Below are 18,099 nucleotides of genomic sequence, written 5' to 3' on the forward strand. Positions count from 1 at the left end.
ATGGCACACAGGGTAGAAAGTGCATTCTGTGAATTAGAGGCAGCAGAGCATGGCGGCTAATGGAAACTGGCTCTGGGAGGTCAAATTCTGGCTTAACACCACCAGCTGGGCAGCCTTGGGAAAATTATGAGAATTCTCAGGGCATTAATTTTTCCTTGTGCAGAAAGAGAAGGATAATGACAGCTCCTATTTCCCAGGGCTGGGGAATAAATAAGAGAATGCCCATAAAGCACTTAGCAAGCACAGTGCCTGGCATGGAGGTGATGAGCAACGAGAGGCAGTCAAATTAATCAACAGCCACATTTGTGCCTTTGTCTCTTTCAAGTTTACAACGTGCTCTTATATACATGCTTTAGCTGATCTGGGCCTTTGAACAACCTGTTGGTTTTTATCACCATTTTATAGGTAAGAAAATTGGGTCAGAGGAAAAAGTGCTAGCTCACAGAACACAACTGAATTTTGATAGAACTTCTGGTGCCCTTTCTTTCAGAACACAAGTCATTATTACTGCTGATATGAATCAAGGTGATTTGGAGCTGGGCACGCAGTCTCAGCTACCAGACAGGCTGAAGCGGAAGGACCACTTGAGCCTGGGAGATCAAGGCTGCAGTAAGCCATGATCATGCCACTGCACTCCAGCCTGGGAGACAGAGCAAGGCCCTGTCTTGGGAGAAAAAAAAACTAGGATGGCCCCACTGGAGCCCCAGACTCTAAAGTGTATGCCTAGTGTAAGGCTGTGGATAGCAAATGAATTCCAAAATGAAATCAGCCAGCCAGCCACAGGCTTACAACCTAGTGGCGGCAGGGAGTGTACGGGATCCCTCATCTGCAGCTCCTTCTCTGGATGAGGCTTGAGAGCAAGTCTGGACAGGCAAACCACCTCTCAGTCCACCCAGGACTTAAAACACTTCATTGTTTTCCCAAAAGGGAAAAATAGCAAAGCCCTTTCTGTACAGTTTCTCCTGCTTAGAGTTGGGTGGCAGCTCTATACAGCAAATGCTGACTTTGCTGTTTGAGATCTTTGATACAGTGTGACCTCTGAGCTCTGACCCAGGCTGCCCCTGACAAAAAAAGTGTTTCCTCCCACAGGTAAACAAGGGAAAAGGCACTGCAAGGAGCTCTGGGCCTGGCTCAGTGGAGGCTCTGCCACCTTTCCAGGATCAAAGGCCAAGGGAGGTGACATGGCAAGGAAAAGATCTACAGGGGTCAGACATGGAATTTTAGAACCACAAGGTCAAAAAACCATGGGCTCTCAGGAGTCATAGATTATTAAAACTGCAGCATCTGAGACCAAAACACTCATGACTTAGAGCACCTTAAGCCTCATGGTGTTGGCAGAGATTACATTGGAAGGGAAGAGTCAAAAGGTGCTTCTCCACTGATAATTCTGATGGCTTCTGGGCCCTGGGCATCTTCTATGTGGTCAGAACCTTGGCAAACGTTCCTTCGTGAGAATACGGCCTGAAGGCTCCAGCTGCAGGAGGACGGCTGGGAGAACAGGCTTTGGATATCAACCTAATGCCAACATTCTACCAACCAGGCCCCACTGGGGCAAGAGATCAAAAGAGATCTGATGGTGCCAGGTTTGCAGTGGCCACCAACCACCAAAAGACTGTGAGAACAATACCGTGATAGTGTGGCTTGATGGTATGTGTTCCTTGCCAGGAACATGCTATGTGAGTGGCGCTTAGTCGCCCACAGAGCGCTGCACAGTACCACAACCGATAACATCCATTTGCATAGTGTTTACAACACAGGACAGTATTCAACCCCCAAGCCCGAGAAATGGCCTAGGAAGTGGGGGACAACAATGGCTCTGGCCAGGCAGTGGGGATGGCTCTTGAGGGCCACATTGGGGGACACCTTGAAAACCAGCCAAAAGACCCACACCAGCCCCAGCCTCATCCACATTCAGTTAAGGTCACTTTAGGTACCTACATTAATAGAATTTACTGATTTTCAAAAACCAGAGAGTTCTAGGATAGTCATGACCTTGTATCAAAATTATAGAAATCTCTCTATAAAAAAATCTCTCTGAAGAGTTCAGCATTCCAGGCTGCTCAGAGCAGAGCTGACCAGAAGACGGAGGCTGGACTGCTTTGCCGCTGTGAGAAATTCCCAGAAGAGCAGAAAGCACGTGCGATGGCAGATGCTCCTGCTCCTAGGAACCTGGAAGTCCTATGCCCTGGGATATGGAACGTCTCCCTCCTCCAGGGGTCCCTGGCACCCTTCTCCATCTTTGGCAGGTGAGAAGAGGAGTTTGCAATCCCGGAGCACCTCTGGCTGCCAGGCCTGGCTGGAAGGACCAGCTCAGACTCTGGTCCCTCCAGGATCAGAGGGTCTGGTGCTCTGGCCAGAATCAGAACTCGTCCCGCAGCTTAGGGGGCCTGTCCATGCCGAAGAAAGAAGACGGCCTCCCCTGGAGGTCCCGCTCCCGCTTCACAAAGGCAGTGAAGGAGGAGACACAGTTGCCAATAAAGTGGTCGGCTTGGCCGAGGATGTACAGGTCGACCTGGGCCACCTCAGGCTTCAGGCTCACCACCTTCACCTGCAGGGGGAAGCGCAGAGCATATAAGCTGGGGTGGCTGCAGGCAAAGGCCTGCCATCCACACCCCCAACCTTATTCCCTGGGCTGCAGTTACAGACACAAAAGGAGGGGCAGAGAGGAGGAAGATGTGGTTCAGTGTCTGAGGAAGCATTGCCCAGCTGCTGCCTAGGCCCACCCCACCTTCCCGGCTCCAGGAGCCTCAGCTCCAAACACACCATTCACACCTTCATGTCTTCACTTGTGCTGTTCCCTCTGCCTGGAATGCTGCTTCATCACCCGTTAAAATACCGACCAGACTCTTTTATTTTATTTATTTTTTGAGATGGGTTTTTGCTATACTGCCCAGGCAGGTCTTAACCTTCCAGGCTCAAGCAATCTCCCACCTCAGCCTCCCAAGTAGCTGGGACTACAGGTGTGCACCACCACACGTGGTTAATTTAAAACAATTTTTTTAGAGGAGGGGTCTTGCTATGTTGCTCAGGCTGGTCTTGAACTCTGAGATTCAAGTGATCCTCCTGCCTCAGCCTCCCAAATAGCTGGGATTATAGGCCTGAGCCACTGTGCCTGGCCTGACCAGACTAAGAGTCTAAGCTCAAATTCTGTTTTTCCTAAAGCCCTAGTCTGATGGACTTCCCCACCAAACCAGAGAGGGGAACAGAGAGCTCCACACCTTCCAGTTCTGGGCTGGATGCCTCCGTCTCCCATGTACCCCAAATCCAAGCCCAAGGTCCGTCCAATCTACCCCTGAGATATTCCCCAAAGGTGAGCCCTTCTCTTGAGGGAGGGCCACTCCTTGGGCCGAATCATCACAATCTCTTGCCTGATGGACTGCAACAGCCTCTTCCTGGTCCCCTCACTGCCTCTCCTGGTCTACTCACCACAGAGCAGCCAGAAGAAACTTTTTTTTTTTTTTTTTTTTTGACGAGTCCGCTCTGCCCAGGCTGGGTGCAGTGCGCACTCGACTCACTGCAAGCTCCCCCCGGTCACCCTCCTGCCTCACCTCCGAGTAGCTGGACTACAGCGCCCCACCAGCCGTATTTTTTGTAGAGAGGTTCACCGGTCGGCTCGAGAAAGCTTTTCCGGAGGATCAAACCTCGCACCTGTCCTTCCCGCCCTCCAAGAGGAACACCCTTTAATGATGCCCTATTGCCCTTCAGATAAGGGTGACAAATTGTGAACATGGCCTACAAGGCCCTCGCTGGGACTCTTCTTATCCCACCCCCATCATCCAGCCCCTACCCAGGCTCCCGCCCTCCTCAGGACCTTTGCACGTGCTGTAATGTTCAGGGTGCACCTCCCTTTACCTGGTTAGCTCCTAGTTCTCCTTCACATCTCGGCTTCAGTGGTGCCTCCTTGGGGAAACGCTCCCTGGCCCTCTAGCCTAGGCCAGTGTCCTCTGCTCTTCACTCTCACAGAACCCTGCTGCTCTACTTTGGAGCACACATCTCTGCTTATAGTTTCCAGTCCTTAGTGATTCTCTGATTAGCATCATCTCCTGCCCCTGACTGGTTGGTTTGCTCTCCACTGCTGGCCAGGCCCAGCACAGAGCCTGCCCCGGTAAAAATCTGGTGAGTGGACAGGTGAATGAATGGACCTGCCCATCTCTCTAGCAAGTTCCTGAACCCACTTTGTGGCACACGTTATGGCTCTCTGCAGCCTCTTTTCCTGGGTCTAGAATGTGAGCCCTGGAGAGTGGGACCACATCTTATTTACTGGTACCCCTACTCAGCACTGGACCAGCTTAATGGAGGAGCAAGGCTTATTTCAGGATAAAGGTGGCCTCTGAACCATGGAGAAGGGAGTTGAGGGGTGGGGAGGGATGAGAAGACTGGCACAGGGACAGGAAATAGAAAATGGCAAGAGGTTCAAGGTGTAACAGATACACTGACTCCAAAAACTCACAAAAAAACTCCCTGGGACTCTCCAAATGCTTCAGCTTAGTACAGAGGTAGTTGGGGGTTGTAGGTAGGTGGGGGGAATGTGGGCAGAGTTGGGGCTGAAAGTGCTTTGCTGTTCCACAGAGATTTCTGATGTAACCAAAATCATCATCTTGCTATCTGGATTGTAGCAAAGAAATAATACCAGTTTAATCATGGCCAAAATCCCCCAAACAATTCCATTCACATTCTGAAACTTACCCACTCTGTGTCACGCCCATTATAATTAGCTCTGGGACTGCTTGGGTAAACTCTATGCTTTCTTAGGACTTTGGTTTCCTCAGCTATAAAATAGAGGGGTTGGGTTAGACAACCCCTGAGACCTCTCAGCTCTGATTTTCTCTTAATTATATTTTTCTTCTGCTTTTCTTTCTTTCTTTTTTTTAAATAGAGATGGGGGTCTCGCTATGTTAGGCCAGGCTGGTCTCAAAGTTCTGGCCTCAAGCAATTCTCCTGCCTTGGCCTGGGATTACAGGCATGAGCCACTCTGCCCAGCCCCAGCTCTGATTTTCTGTTCAGTAGGTGGGGAGGAGATTAGAATGTGCTGACTTAGCACTTCCTCTCTGTGCTGGAGCTTCCTGTGTGTCTGGGGTGAAAGAGAAGGGGAGGCCCTTGATATAAAGCCAGCAGTACCCAGTGTCTGCCTCTTAAGGCCTGCACAGCATTTACAGTTTTCACACATCTTACAAAGTCCTATGGAATGCTTAATACTAATTCAGTCATTTTATCAATACATACTCACTCATTGCCTGAGTATTACTCTTCACTGATACAGTAAGCACTGACCAAGAACATTCTAGTATTTACTCATGTACTGAATACTCACTATTCACGGCTTCTTCAAGGGTTTGCTAAGCACAAAGATCCTTTCCTTCATTCATCAGCCAACAATTTCTACTATTGATGATAGCTAACTTTATTGAGCACTTACTTTGTAGCAGGAACTATTTCAATTTCTTTACATCTGACCTTCACAACTGCCCTATGAGATAGGTACTATTCAATCCCATTTTATAGATGAGGAAACAGAAGCACAGAGACTGCACAGCGGGTAAATTCAAGTTCTCTGACTCCAGAGTCTCTGCTATTAACTCCTCCACTATACTGGATCTCTCCCCAGAGCCCACTCTCTACATCCTCATTCAACAAACTGACTGCCTACTAAGTGTCAGGCACTGTACTAGACACTGGTGATGGTAAGGCAGGGTTTCAGTCCCAAAGAGGTCGAAGCACCAGGCTAGACATCAAGGAATGTAACAGTGTGTCAGCCTTGGACCCTGCCTTCAAGGAGCCCACAGCTCCTGGGAGGAAATAAGACATATTTCTACACCAGTCTCATACAGTCCAGAAAGTGCCCAAGAGAAGAAATGATACAGGGTCGCAAAGGTCCCAGCAGGGATATGTGAGCTCCAGGAGTGGATGAAAACCTGGAAAGACTACGGAGGAGGCCTCTGAGCTGGGGTTTGAAGGAGAGTAGGAACTGAAGAGGAATGGTAGGTCCAGGCAAAAGGCTTGTAGGGGAGCCCGTGAAGCATGCAGTGGGCAGTGGGACCATCCTGGCTCCTCCTTTCATTCCCTTCCTACTGCACTCCCACTTGGCCCACACATACCTTCCCTTTGAAGAGCTGTTGGAGCTCAGGCACATAACTCTCGGAATCAGTAGCAACGTAGACCGACTGGGCATCCAGCGACCTCACCCAGAGCTTCACAGCCCTCTGGATCTCCTTCAGGTCAGGCAGGCACATAGTCATCGTGAGGGGGGCCGCTGTGCTGCGGCTATAGCCCACACACTGCGGAGAGGCCATGAAGTGTGAGCCTGCAGTCCCGTCCTTCAGCATGGCACAGGCGTTCTTCTACGGGGAGCGGGGAACAGGGTTAAATACTGGCAACTGCCCTGGAACCCCAGAAGCAAGACCTGGTAAGTGGAAAAAGACAGGCTATACAGGAAGAACCTAACTACATTTTTTTTTTTTTTTTTTGAGACGGAGTCTCACTCTGTCGCCCAGGCTGGAGTGCAGTGGTGTGATCTCCACTCACTGCAACCTCCACCTCTCGGGTTCAAGCAATTCTCCTGCCTCAGCCTCCCAAGTAGCTGGAACTACAGGCACCTGCCACCATGCCTGGCTACTTTTTGTATTTTTAGTAGAGATGCGGTTTTGCCATGTTGGCTAGTCTGGTCTTGAACTCCTGACCTCAGGTGACCCACCCACCTTGGCCTCCCAAAGTGCTGAGATTACAGGCATGAGCAGCTGTGCCTGGCCTAACTACATTTTCTTTTTTTTTTTTTTTTGAGACGGAGTCTTGCTCTGTCGCCCAGGCTGGAGTGCAGTGGTGTGATCTCTGCTCGCTGCAAGCTCCGCCTCCCGGGTTCACGCCATTCTCCTGCCTCAGCCTCCCAAGTAGCTGGGACTACAGGTGCCCACCACCGCACCCAGCTAATTTTTTGTATTTTTAGGAGAGACGGGGTTTCACCATGTTAGCCAGGATGGTCTTGATCTCCTGACCTCGTGATCCACCCGCCTCGGCCTCCCTGAGTACTGGGATTACAGGCGTGAGCCACCGTGCCCGGCCTAACTACATTTTTTAAGAAAACATTGAGGACCAGGTGCAGTGCCTCGCACCTGTAATCCCAGCATCTTGGGAGGCTGAGGCAGGCTGATGGCTTGAGCTCAGAAATTGGAGACCAGTCTGGGTAACGTGGCAAAAACCCCATCTCTACAAAAAATACAAAAATTAGCCAGGTGTGGTTATGTGCGCCTGTGGTCTCAGCTACCCAGGAGGCTGAGGTGGGAGGACCACTACCTGAGCCCAGAAGGTGGAGGATGTGGTGGACCGTGATTTTGCCACTGCACTCCAGCCTCGGCGATGGAGTGAAACCCTGTCTCAAAAAAAAAAAAAAAAAAAAAAAAAAAAAGCATTGGAGGAGGAGGAAAATGCATCAAAAGAGTTAACAGTGGTTATTTCTGGGCGGTGGACACAGCACAGAAAGCCTGGCTTTTTGAAACAAAAATGACTTTTCTTGGTCTTACTGCATTATCTGGGACATTCACTGAATTCTGAACAGTGGCAGTGCTAACGGGCAGCCTTATCTGATTCCCAACTACAGTGGGAACACTTCCAATAGCTCCCCAGGAGGTATGCTATCTGCTGTGGTTTCGAGAGATAGCCTTTATCAAGTTAAGGTGGGTCCATTCTATTCCTGGTTAGTTATGAGTTTTTATCATGAACAGGTGGTGACTTTTATCAAATGCTTTCTTGGCCTCTATTGAGATGATCATATGATTTTTCTTCTTTGGGTGTTAATATAGTAAATTTCGTTACATTCTTGCAATAGATTTTTACGTGTTTGTGTTGTATGCTAATATGTTATTGGGTTTGACCTGTTAATATTTCACTTAGGGTCTATGCATTTGTGTTCATAAGCAAGAATAGGCTATAATTTTCTCAGCTGACCTTATCTGAGTTTGGTATTAATGTTATGCTAGCTTTATAAAAAATAGAATCTTATATCTCTTGATGTTGTAGGAAAGTATAGATGGGAATTACTATTCCTTGAATGTTTGGTTGGAGCCACTCATAAAATATCCTGGGTCTGGCTCCCTTTCTTTGTAGGGGTTGGGGGAAAGAGGAGAGTTTAGTGGGTAAATGTAAGATTACCTCATCAATTGGCTATGAGTGAATTTTAATTTTAGTATTTTTCAAGTTTTCTGCAATGAGCATTTCTAACATATCTATATATCTTCTTAAGTAAATTAAGGTGACCGTCTATATTGATTTTGTTATTTTCACACAGAGGTGAAAACCTCGTTGGAATACAAGGATTCTGCACATTTAAACAGCCTCCAAATTCTGTTAGGATGACATCTTCATTTCTTGGGAGCCATGCCTCATCTCCATAGTTGGTTTTTCAACACGGAGTCTACTAGCCAGACACTGAGCTAGGACAGGGGACTCCTGGACTGTGGCCTCTTTATGGCTTGCTGCCTGACCTGGGGTCTGGCTTGATTTCTCAGTTTATCCATCTGTAAAATGAGGATAAAAACAGCTGCTGCTAAAGTGAGAGCTGGCTGGCAGGCACTCTGGAGTTACATTTTGATGTGTGCTGCAGTGGGACGATGGGACACAATCCCACGAACCAGGCCAAGTGAGAGCTCTCTGCTCTGGCTGGGACGCGCGGCCAATCCCTACAGGCCGGGGCCATGCTCAGGGACACATCCAAGTTAGCCAGTGAGAGAGGAAGGGGGAAGTTACCCAGTCAGAGCCAATGCGCAGATGAATGCCCACATAGGGCCGGACGAGGTGGGCGTGAATCTGGGCCTCTCCCGTCTTCACCATTTCGTCTGACCATACTATGTACTTCTGTAGTGGCCTGTGTTCCTCCAGGACGGGGAACTGGGCCGGGGCTCCTGGCAGGGCAAGCACCGGATGTTCCTTTGGAGAGAATCTAAACAGGAGATGGAATGAGGGAAGTCAGAGGACGCATAGAGAGCCTGGCTGCCACTCCCACGGAAAAAAGGATGGTGTTGCACCATGCCCCAGAGACCCTGCGGAGGGGCCCCTGTAACAAGCAAGAAGCACGAGAGGTTGTGAAATACCAACGGGCTGATAAGGAACCTTGGTGGCGGCGGCAACAGGCACAATATGCAATACTGTCCCGCCGCACGGAATTTACAACCCTCTTTGCTTGTCGAACAATTAAAACTTTACAGTAGAGCATTACAACCTTTTATATGTCACATTGGCTTCCAATCTGTGGTGCGGTAATTCATTCCAGGGTGGGGTGTCTGGACCAAGCCTTTGCCCTTTTACCTACATGGCAGGACTGGGACATGCAGCTGCTTACAGAAGCAACGGCCAGGTCACACTCACAGGGACTATGTATACTGGATTTGAAGCATTCATTCAACATTTAAAAGACATTTATTGATTGCCTACTATGTATTGGGGTCTGGGGGAAAACAAGACAGGCATAGTCCCTGCGCTATGGAAGGGAGCAGGGGTCTGCAGGTGCCCCTATCATGCCCTCCCAAGCCCCTGCTTCCCCCTCATACACAGTCCACCTCATAATTATTTCACATCTGTCCTTGCTGTGGGAAGGCAGTGCTCCAGTGTGCGCAGAATAGTGTCTGGCACACCCAAGAGCTTGGTAAATATTTTTCTTTTCTTTTTCTTTTTTGAGATAGGGTCTTGCTGTCACCCAGGCCGGAGTGCAGTGGCGTGATCTCGGCTTACTGCAACCTCCGCCTCCAGGCTCAAGACAAGACCCTCCCACCTCAGCCTCCTGAGTAGCTGGGACTACAGGTAAGTGCCACCAGGCCCAGCTAATTTTTTTTTTTTTTTTTTTTTTTTTTGAGACGGAGTCTCGCTCTGTCTCCCAGGCTGGAGTGCAGTGGCGCAATCTCGGCTCTCTGCAAGCTCCGCCTCCCGGGTTCATGCCATTCTCCTGCCTCAGCCTCTCCGAGTAGCTGGGACTACAGACGCCCGCCACCACGCCCGGCTAATTTTTTTGTATTTTTAGTAGAGACGGGGTTTCACCGTGGTCTCGATCTCCTGACCTCGTGATCCGCCCGCCTCGGCCTCCCAAAGTGCTGGGATTACAAGCGTGAGCCACCGCGCCCGGCCTCAGCTAATTTTTTACATTTTTTTTTTTGTAGAGACAGGGTTTCGCCATGTTGCCCAGGCTGGCCTCGAACTCCTGGACTCAAGTGATCTGCCTACTTAGGCCTCCCAGTGTTGGGATTACAGGTGTGGGCCACCACGCCCGGTCAATACTTCTTGACTGAACAAATGAGGAGCAAACCTGTGTTCCCTCTTCAGCTAAACCCAGACTACCTCTCAGCAACATGAAACCCCTTGCTGTTCCATGTTCACAATGTACTTTCAAGTTCTAGATCTCTGTATACTTCTTCCCTCCAGCTGAAGGGGAGAAGTGCCTTCTGCCAGCCAAAATCCTTTCCTTAAAAGTATGAAATGGGAACAGCCATTCTGGAAAACAGTTTGGCAGTTAGGCATGCAGTTACACGACCCAGCAATTGTACTCTTAGGCATTTATTCAAGAAAAATGAAAACTTATGTTCACACAAGCCTATACACCAACGTCCCTTGCAGCTTTTTTCATAAAATAGCCCCCAACTGGAAACAACCCAGACATCACTCACAAGTAAACGGTTAAACAAACCGCAGTACCTCTGTATCATGGAATATGAACCCCATCAAAAAAAGGAACACAGTATCAACACAGGCAACAATTTGGATGATGTCAAGGGAATTATCCTTGGGTCAGGGAGGGTGGGCAATCTCAAAGGTTATGTATTGTATGGTTCCATTTATATAAACATTTTAAAACAATGGCATGGAGAAGAGATTAGTGGTTGGCAGAGGTTAGGAATGGGGTGTACATGTTTAGGGAGGTGGGTGTGGTTATAAACTGGCAACACAAGGATCCTTGTGATAATGGAACCGTTCAGTGTATTAACTATGGTAGTGGATACATAAACCCACACACGATAAAATTGCACAGAAACACACACACACACAGACACACACACAGGCATGCACTCGCACACTCAGAAGTAAGTACAAGAAAACTGAGTAAGATGGATAAATTGTATCAATGTCAATATCCTGGTTGTGATACTGTACTCTAGTTTTGCAAAATATTACCATTGGGGGAAATTGGGTAAAGGGTACATGGGAGGTTGCTGTCTTATTTCTTACAACTGCATGTAAATGTACAATGACCTCAATGAAATTTCAAATAAAAACTATGAAATATTTCAAACCATCCAGGCAAATACAGAAAATAATTTAATAATTTATATACCCATGACCCAAATCAGCAGAAACTTTGCTTTGTTTCAGGTTTAAAAAACAAAACAAAACAAAAAACACACACCTAAATACAAGCTCATCCTGCCATCCTCCCTCCCAGAGGGTAATGTGTTTTAATGTATGATTACACTTTTACTATAGACATCAAAAAGGAGGGGAGCATTCTTCTGCATGCTTTCTATGGAGTGGAATGATGAAGAATGTAGGTTAAGCCAGAATGCTTTGTTCCAATGTTGACTATGCCACTAGCTAACTTGGGCAGGTGACTTTACCACTACGTGCCTTAGTTCCTCATCCACATAATAGAGATAACAGTTCCTACATCATAAAGCTTCTTCTTTTTTTTTTTTTTTTTTTTTAAATTGTGGTTGGGTGTGATGGCACTCCTGTAATCCCGGCACTTTGGGAGGCTGAGGTGGGCAGATCACTTGAGCCCAGGAGTTCAAGACCAGCCTAGGCAACATGGCAACACCCTATCTATCCAAAAATATCAAAAAATTAGCCGAGTGTTGTGGTGTGTGCCTGTGGTCTCAGCTACCTAGGAGGCTACATGGGAAAATTGCTTGAGCCTGGAAGGTTGAGGCTGCAGTGAGCCATGATCATGCCACTGCACTCTAGCCAGGGTGAGAGGGTGAGACCTTGTCTCAAAAAAAATAAAAAAAAGTTGACAGGGCACGGTGGCTCACGCCTGTAATCCTAGCACTTTGGGAGGCCAAGGTAGGTGGATCACGAAGTCGGGAGATCGAGACCATCCTGGCTAACACGGTGAAACCCCGTCTCTACTAAAAATACACAAAATTAGCCACACGTGGTAGCAGGCACCTGTAATCCCAGCTACTTGGGAGGCTGAGGCAGAATGGCGAACCCGTGAGGCACAGCTTGCAGTGAGCCGAGATCGTGCCACTGCACTCCAGCCTGGGCAACAGAGCAAGACTCCATCTCAAAAAATAATAAAAATAAAAAATAAAAAAAGGTTGTATATATTTACGATATACAATATGATATTTTGATCTACACGTATGTAGTTAAATGAATAGTACAGCCAAGCTAATTAATATATCCATTTATAGGGCTACTGAGAGGATTAATGTATTAATCAAAGCAAAGCATTTAGAACAGCACCTTGGCACACAGAAAGCTCTCAAAGAATTCTAGCTCTTATCGTCATCACACTGCATGTAACCTAGTTAAAGGTTACATATAAATCTAATCAACTTTTTAAAAATTTAACTTTATGTTTCAGAGACTTGGCCATGTTGATCATGTGGATCATGTGGTTGTATTAGCTTCTCTAAAAGTTTTCCATTTTGTACAAATAAACTGCAATTTACCTACCTATTTCCCTCTTGCTAGACAGTGGGGTCGTTTCAATCTTTCCCTCACACAACAGTGCTGTGACAGACACGCCACTCATTCTCCACACCCAACACAGACTGCTTGCTCAGCAAACACCTTCCACACCTCCAAGGTCAGTCGCAATTCCCAAGCCTCACCTCCTTAGGGAGTGTTCCCTGTCCCACTTCTCTTGCTGCCTTCTGCACAATGATATGCCCTGCAGCCATTTTGCCTGCCCATGGAACTGTCAGCTGGTGAGGCTGGGGACCCAAGCAACCTGTTTGCCATTGCTCCCACATACACTATCCAAGGCCTGTGTCACTTACACAGGCCTTGGACCAGTGACAAGAAAGTGTTCCTTGATGGTCCAGCTATGTGACACTTATCTTGCTAGACTCTAGTTTTTCTTTTTTTTTGAGATAGAGTCTTGCTCTGTCGCCCAGGCTGGAGTGCAGTGGTGTGATGTTGGTTCACTGCAACCTCCGCCTCCCAGGTTCAAGCGATTCTCTTACCTCAGCCTCCTGAGTAGCTGGGATTACAGGCACGTGCCACCATGCCCGGCTAATTTTTGTATTTTTAGTAGAGACGGGTTTTCGCCATGTTGCCCAGGCTGGTCTCAAACTCCTGACCTCAGATGATCCACCCAACTCAGCCTCCCAAAGTGCTGGGATTACAGGCGTGAGCCACTGAGCCTGGCCTAGACTCCAGTTTTGTTTATATGTACATAACTGTTAATTGTATATTGGGCCTCATTATGTGATAGGCAATGCTCCGATTGCTTATGTATATTAAGTCATTTGATTTTCACAAGAGCCCTGGGAGGGAAGTATTACTGTCATTCTCATTTTACAGGTAAAGAAACTGAGGCACAGAGGTTAAGTAACGTGCCCAAGGTTGCACAGCTAGGAATTGGTGGAGCCAGGATTTAAATCCAGGCAGTGTGCTCCAGATCCTATGTTCTTAACTACTACCCCTCACTCCCATCTCCCCCACCCCTGACAGTGAGCTGAGTCTGTGGCTTAATCTTCTAATTCCCAGCCCCAGCATGGACCTTATCACATGGTAGGCATGATAAATATTTTTAGAATAAATGAGAAAGATTTGGGGACCTCACCAGAAAGACCAGATGAGGCTGTCAGGGGTTAGAGAAGGAAGGAATTCATATTACCTGAGTACCTACTATGGGCCAGGTCTTCGGCTAATCTTTCAGATGCTACCTCAAAAGGATTTTCAAAGGAAAGCCAGAGTAGATCTCCCAGTGGGGCTGGAACATCAGGATAAAACCAGGATCTGTGGCCTCCTGCCACCCCCCGACCTCTTAGAAAGCACCTGCAGCTGACCTTCGGTGAATTCCAGACTTGGAATGTGTGTCCCCTCTACCTGGATCTGGACCAGCAAAGAGCTGTCCCAGTGGAACAACATCAGCTCAGACCCAACAAGCAGCAAGAGGCTAAGGCTGATCTGCTCACTTACTCTTGGTGAGGTAAGACAGTGCTGTCTGGAAAGAAAGCGGGGGAACAGGGTTCTTGGCTGGAAAGAAAATCTTGACCAGCAACACCTGCCTGGCAACTGCTCACCCTTGGTCAGGCCCTTTGCCTATTGTTATCCAGCTGAAGTTGGCTGGCTTTCCTGCTGCTGGGCCCAGTGAACCTCTGGGGTTCTTCACCACCATGCCTGTGCTGCTGAGATTCTCCAACAAACTGGGACTTCTCTGTATACAGCATCCATTTATGTGTCCAGTATGTATCTGTGGGACCACCAGTGGATGAAACCCATATTGAGTACAGAAGACCCAGGGACATGAACAAGGCAGGGCCTTGTTCTGGATGTCCCTGCCATGAAGGACTGCCTTTCCCTCCAGCTCTCTGCATGGCTGTCTCCCTCTCACTCTTCCAGTCTCATTCTGGTTCCCACAGGGAGGTGGCAGCCTGGGAGAATGACAAGCCATGCACTCAAATACCTGGACCATTATACCTGAGAATGGTTTGGCACGATGGTGCATTGCCTTCTAATAGTCAATGTGCAGTAAGCGTCAGCTGAATTAGAGCTGTGCAAGGCTATTCACAGGCTCAGAACGAGCAGAGCTAGAAGGATCCTCAGAAATCACGTTGTAAAGAAGAAATACCTCTTATCCTCTTTCCCTAGAACCCAGTTTTCAGCTGGATACATGGCAGCCTAAAATAAAGACACTTCTTATTAGCCAAACATACCCCGGGCGTGGGGGGGAAGAAAAAGAAAGACATTTCTAAGTACTTCTGGCAGCTAGGTATGGCCCATGTGCCCTCGTACTAGCCAATGAGATGTAAGTAGAAAGGTTATAATGGACTTCCGGGAAGGCTTCTTAAAAAGGGAGGATATGCCCTTTTGTAACTTTTGTTCCTCCAGTTGGGATGTGATGGCTTGAGCTTCAGCTGCCATCTTGGCCCATGAGGTGATGCAAAAGCTAATACTGGATGGCTGAACAAAGAAGTGGAAGCCTGATTCTTTTTCTTTTTTTTTTTGAGGTGAAGTCTCACTCTGTCACCCAAGCTAGAGTGCAGTGGCGGGATCTCTGCTCACTGCAACCTCTGCCTCCCGGGTTCAAGTGATTCTCCTACCTTGGCCTCCTGAGTAGCTGGGATTACAGGTGTGTGCCACCATGCATGGCTAATTTTTTTTTGGTATTTTTGGTAGAGACGGGGTTTCACCATGTTGGCCAGGCTGGTCTTGAACTCCTGACCTCAAGTAATCCGCCTGCCTCTGCCTCCCAAAGTGCTGGGATTACAGGTGTGAGCCACTGCACCCAGCTGGATTCTTGATGACACTATGGAGCTGGCATCCAGCTCTGGACTGCATACCCAGTTCTTCTTTCACTTAAGAAAACAATAAACCCTATCAATCTGCTCTTATTTCGGGCTTCCAGCTACCTGTAGCCTAACTTAAGTCTGACACACCTAGACTTGTGGCCTACAAACTTCTTCTGCCTTACTGAGAGCCCTGATATATTTAAGAATTATTGGTTGAAGGCAATAGGGAGGAGGAATTGAGCCCCTGGAACTTGGTCCCCTACTGCTGCCCTCCATAAAGGCCCTAGAGGCACTTTTTTTCTTTTTAAGATGGTTTCAATCTGTTGCCCAGGCTGTAGTGCAGTGGACAGATCATGGGCTCACTGCAGCCATGACTTCCTCAGGCTCACCTGATCCTCCCACCTCAGCCTCCCAAGTAACTGGAACTACAGGTGTGCGCCACCATGCCTGGCTAATTTTTTCTGTTTTTTGTAGAGATGGGGTCCCCCTACGTTGCCCAGGCTGGTCTTGAACTCCTGGACTCAAGCGATCACCTGCCTCGGCCTCTCTGTAATCCCTTAGGATTACAGGTGTGAGCCACCATGCCTGACAAGCACTTCCTGAAAACTCTGAAGATAGTTTCAAACCCACTCATCTTGCCCATCCCCTTCATTTTATAGATGGGGCATTGAGGCCAGAGAAGGGGAGCAACTGCCTAATCTTAGCACAGCAAGCCTGGGAAGAGCTTCACTCTCTGATTCCATTCTTCTCTCCTCCCCAAGGACAAATCTGCATAGCAAGGAAGTATCCTGTATCTTAAGAAATGTTTAATGTTAAATGTTCATACACATTCAAATTCATCCCTACTAATCATTCACAGGCTTCTTAGCAGATTGCCTCACAGGGCCTATAAACCCGCGTGTTTTGATCCCTGCGCACCTCTCTGATCTCTTTTCCTGTGTGGCAGATTAAAAGTGGTCAAGTCTTTGAACCCCTTCCCATTAGGTGGGCTCTGCCTCCTCCCAATAGCACCCGACAGAAGTGACACTGTGCCGGTTTCCAGATTCAGTTGTTAGGGAGCCCGCAGTTTCTATTTCCTGTCTCTTGGGACACTCACTCCCTGGATGCTCCCTCTCAGAACACAGGTGCCATGCTGTAAGAAGCCCGAGCCACATGGAGAGGTCATGTGTATACATGTTTCTTGGTGGCCCCAGTTTGGCTCCCAGATGACAGCAGCATCACCCACCAGACGTGAGAGGGACTTCCTGGATATGTAGCTCGGTCAAGCCTTTTTTTTTTTTTTGAGACAGAGTTTCGCTCTGCTGCCCAGGCTGGGATGCAGTGGCGCAATCTCGGCTCACTGCAACCTCGACCTCCTAGGTTCAAGTGATTCTCATGCCTCAGCCTCCTGAGTAGCTGGGATTACAGGTGTGTGCCACCACACCCAGCTAATTTTTTATATTTTTAGTAGAGATGGGGTTTTGGCATGTTGGCCAGGCTGGTCTTGAACTCCTGGGCTCAAGCGATCCACCCGCCTCAGCCTCCCAAAGTGCTGGGATTACAGGTGTAAGCCATTGCACACAGCCTTGGTCAAGCCTTTAGATAACTTGAGCCCTGGATGGGCATGGTGGCTCATGATGTAATCCCAGCACTTTGGGAGACCAAGGCAGGTTAATTACTTGAGGCCAAGAGATCAAGACCAACCTGGGCAACAGAGCATGATCCCCACCCATCTCTACCAAAAAAGGATAACTTGAGCCCTGGCTGACAGCTGACTGCAGCCACATGAGACCACAAGCAATAACTGCCCAGCTAACTCAAGTGTCCATCAATAGATGAAGAGATACACAAATGTGGTATATACATACAAGGAACTATTATTCAGCCTTAAAAGGACTAAAATTTTGATACAGGCTACAACACTGATGAATCTTGCCACATGAAATATGTCACATGAAATAAGCCAGACACAAAAAGATAAATATTGTATGATTCCACTTCTATGAGATACCTAAGTACCTATGAGATACCTAGAGAAATTCAAAGACAGAAAGTAGAAAAGCATTTACTGAGGCTATTCATTGCAAGAATAAAGGTTATTCGTTCCAAGAAATAAGATGTTTAACCTGAATTTAAACTGTGTACAGCAGGGATTCCATAAGAAAATGGAAGAATGAAAACCCAAAAGAATTGCCCAGCTAAGCCCGGTTAACCCACAGTCCCATGAGAAATAATAATAACTTGTTGTTGGCCGGGCGCGGTGGCTCACGCCTGTAATCCCAGCACTTTGGGAGGCCGAGGCAGGTGGATCACGAGGTCAAGAGATCGAGACCATCCTGGCTAACACAGTGAAACCCCGTCTCTACTAAAAATACAAAAAATTAGCCAGGCCTGGTGGCAGGCGCCTGTAGTCCCAGCTACTTGGGAGGCTGAGGCAGGAGAATGGCATGAACCCGGGAGGCGGAGCTGGCGTGAGCCGAGACCGTGCCACTGCACTCCAGCCTTGGTGACAGAGCGAGACTCCGTCTCAAAAAAAACAAAAAAAAAAAACTTGTTGTTATGCTACTAAGTTTTGTAGTGATTTATTATGCAGCAATAGATGAGAGCAACATCCTACCATTCTCTCACTCACTCCATACCACACTGCCTTCTTTCTGCCCCTTCACCATACCAAGCTTATTCC

The 18,099-nt window shown here is 48.0% G+C and overlaps 1 protein-coding gene across 1 annotated transcript in view; it reads right to left on the reverse strand.

Moving 5' to 3' along the window:
- Positions 1–286: 286 nt before the first annotated feature.
- Positions 287–18,099, reverse strand: part of POFUT1 (protein O-fucosyltransferase 1) — a 29,372-nt gene continuing 11,559 nt past the window's right edge. Inside the window, exons 5-7 of the mRNA XM_012511912.2 lie at positions 8,737–8,929; positions 6,096–6,338; positions 287–2,548 (exon numbers count right to left, since the gene is read on the reverse strand). Coding sequence (XP_012367366.2) covers positions 2,360–2,548; positions 6,096–6,338; positions 8,737–8,929 — 625 coding nt within the window. The 3' untranslated portion in view covers positions 287–2,359. The remainder of the gene's footprint in view (positions 2,549–6,095; positions 6,339–8,736; positions 8,930–18,099) is intronic.

Source organism: Nomascus leucogenys, chromosome 13 (assembly GCF_006542625.1).
Source record: "Nomascus leucogenys isolate Asia chromosome 13, Asia_NLE_v1, whole genome shotgun sequence".
Taxonomy (NCBI): domain Eukaryota; kingdom Metazoa; phylum Chordata; class Mammalia; order Primates; family Hylobatidae; genus Nomascus; species Nomascus leucogenys.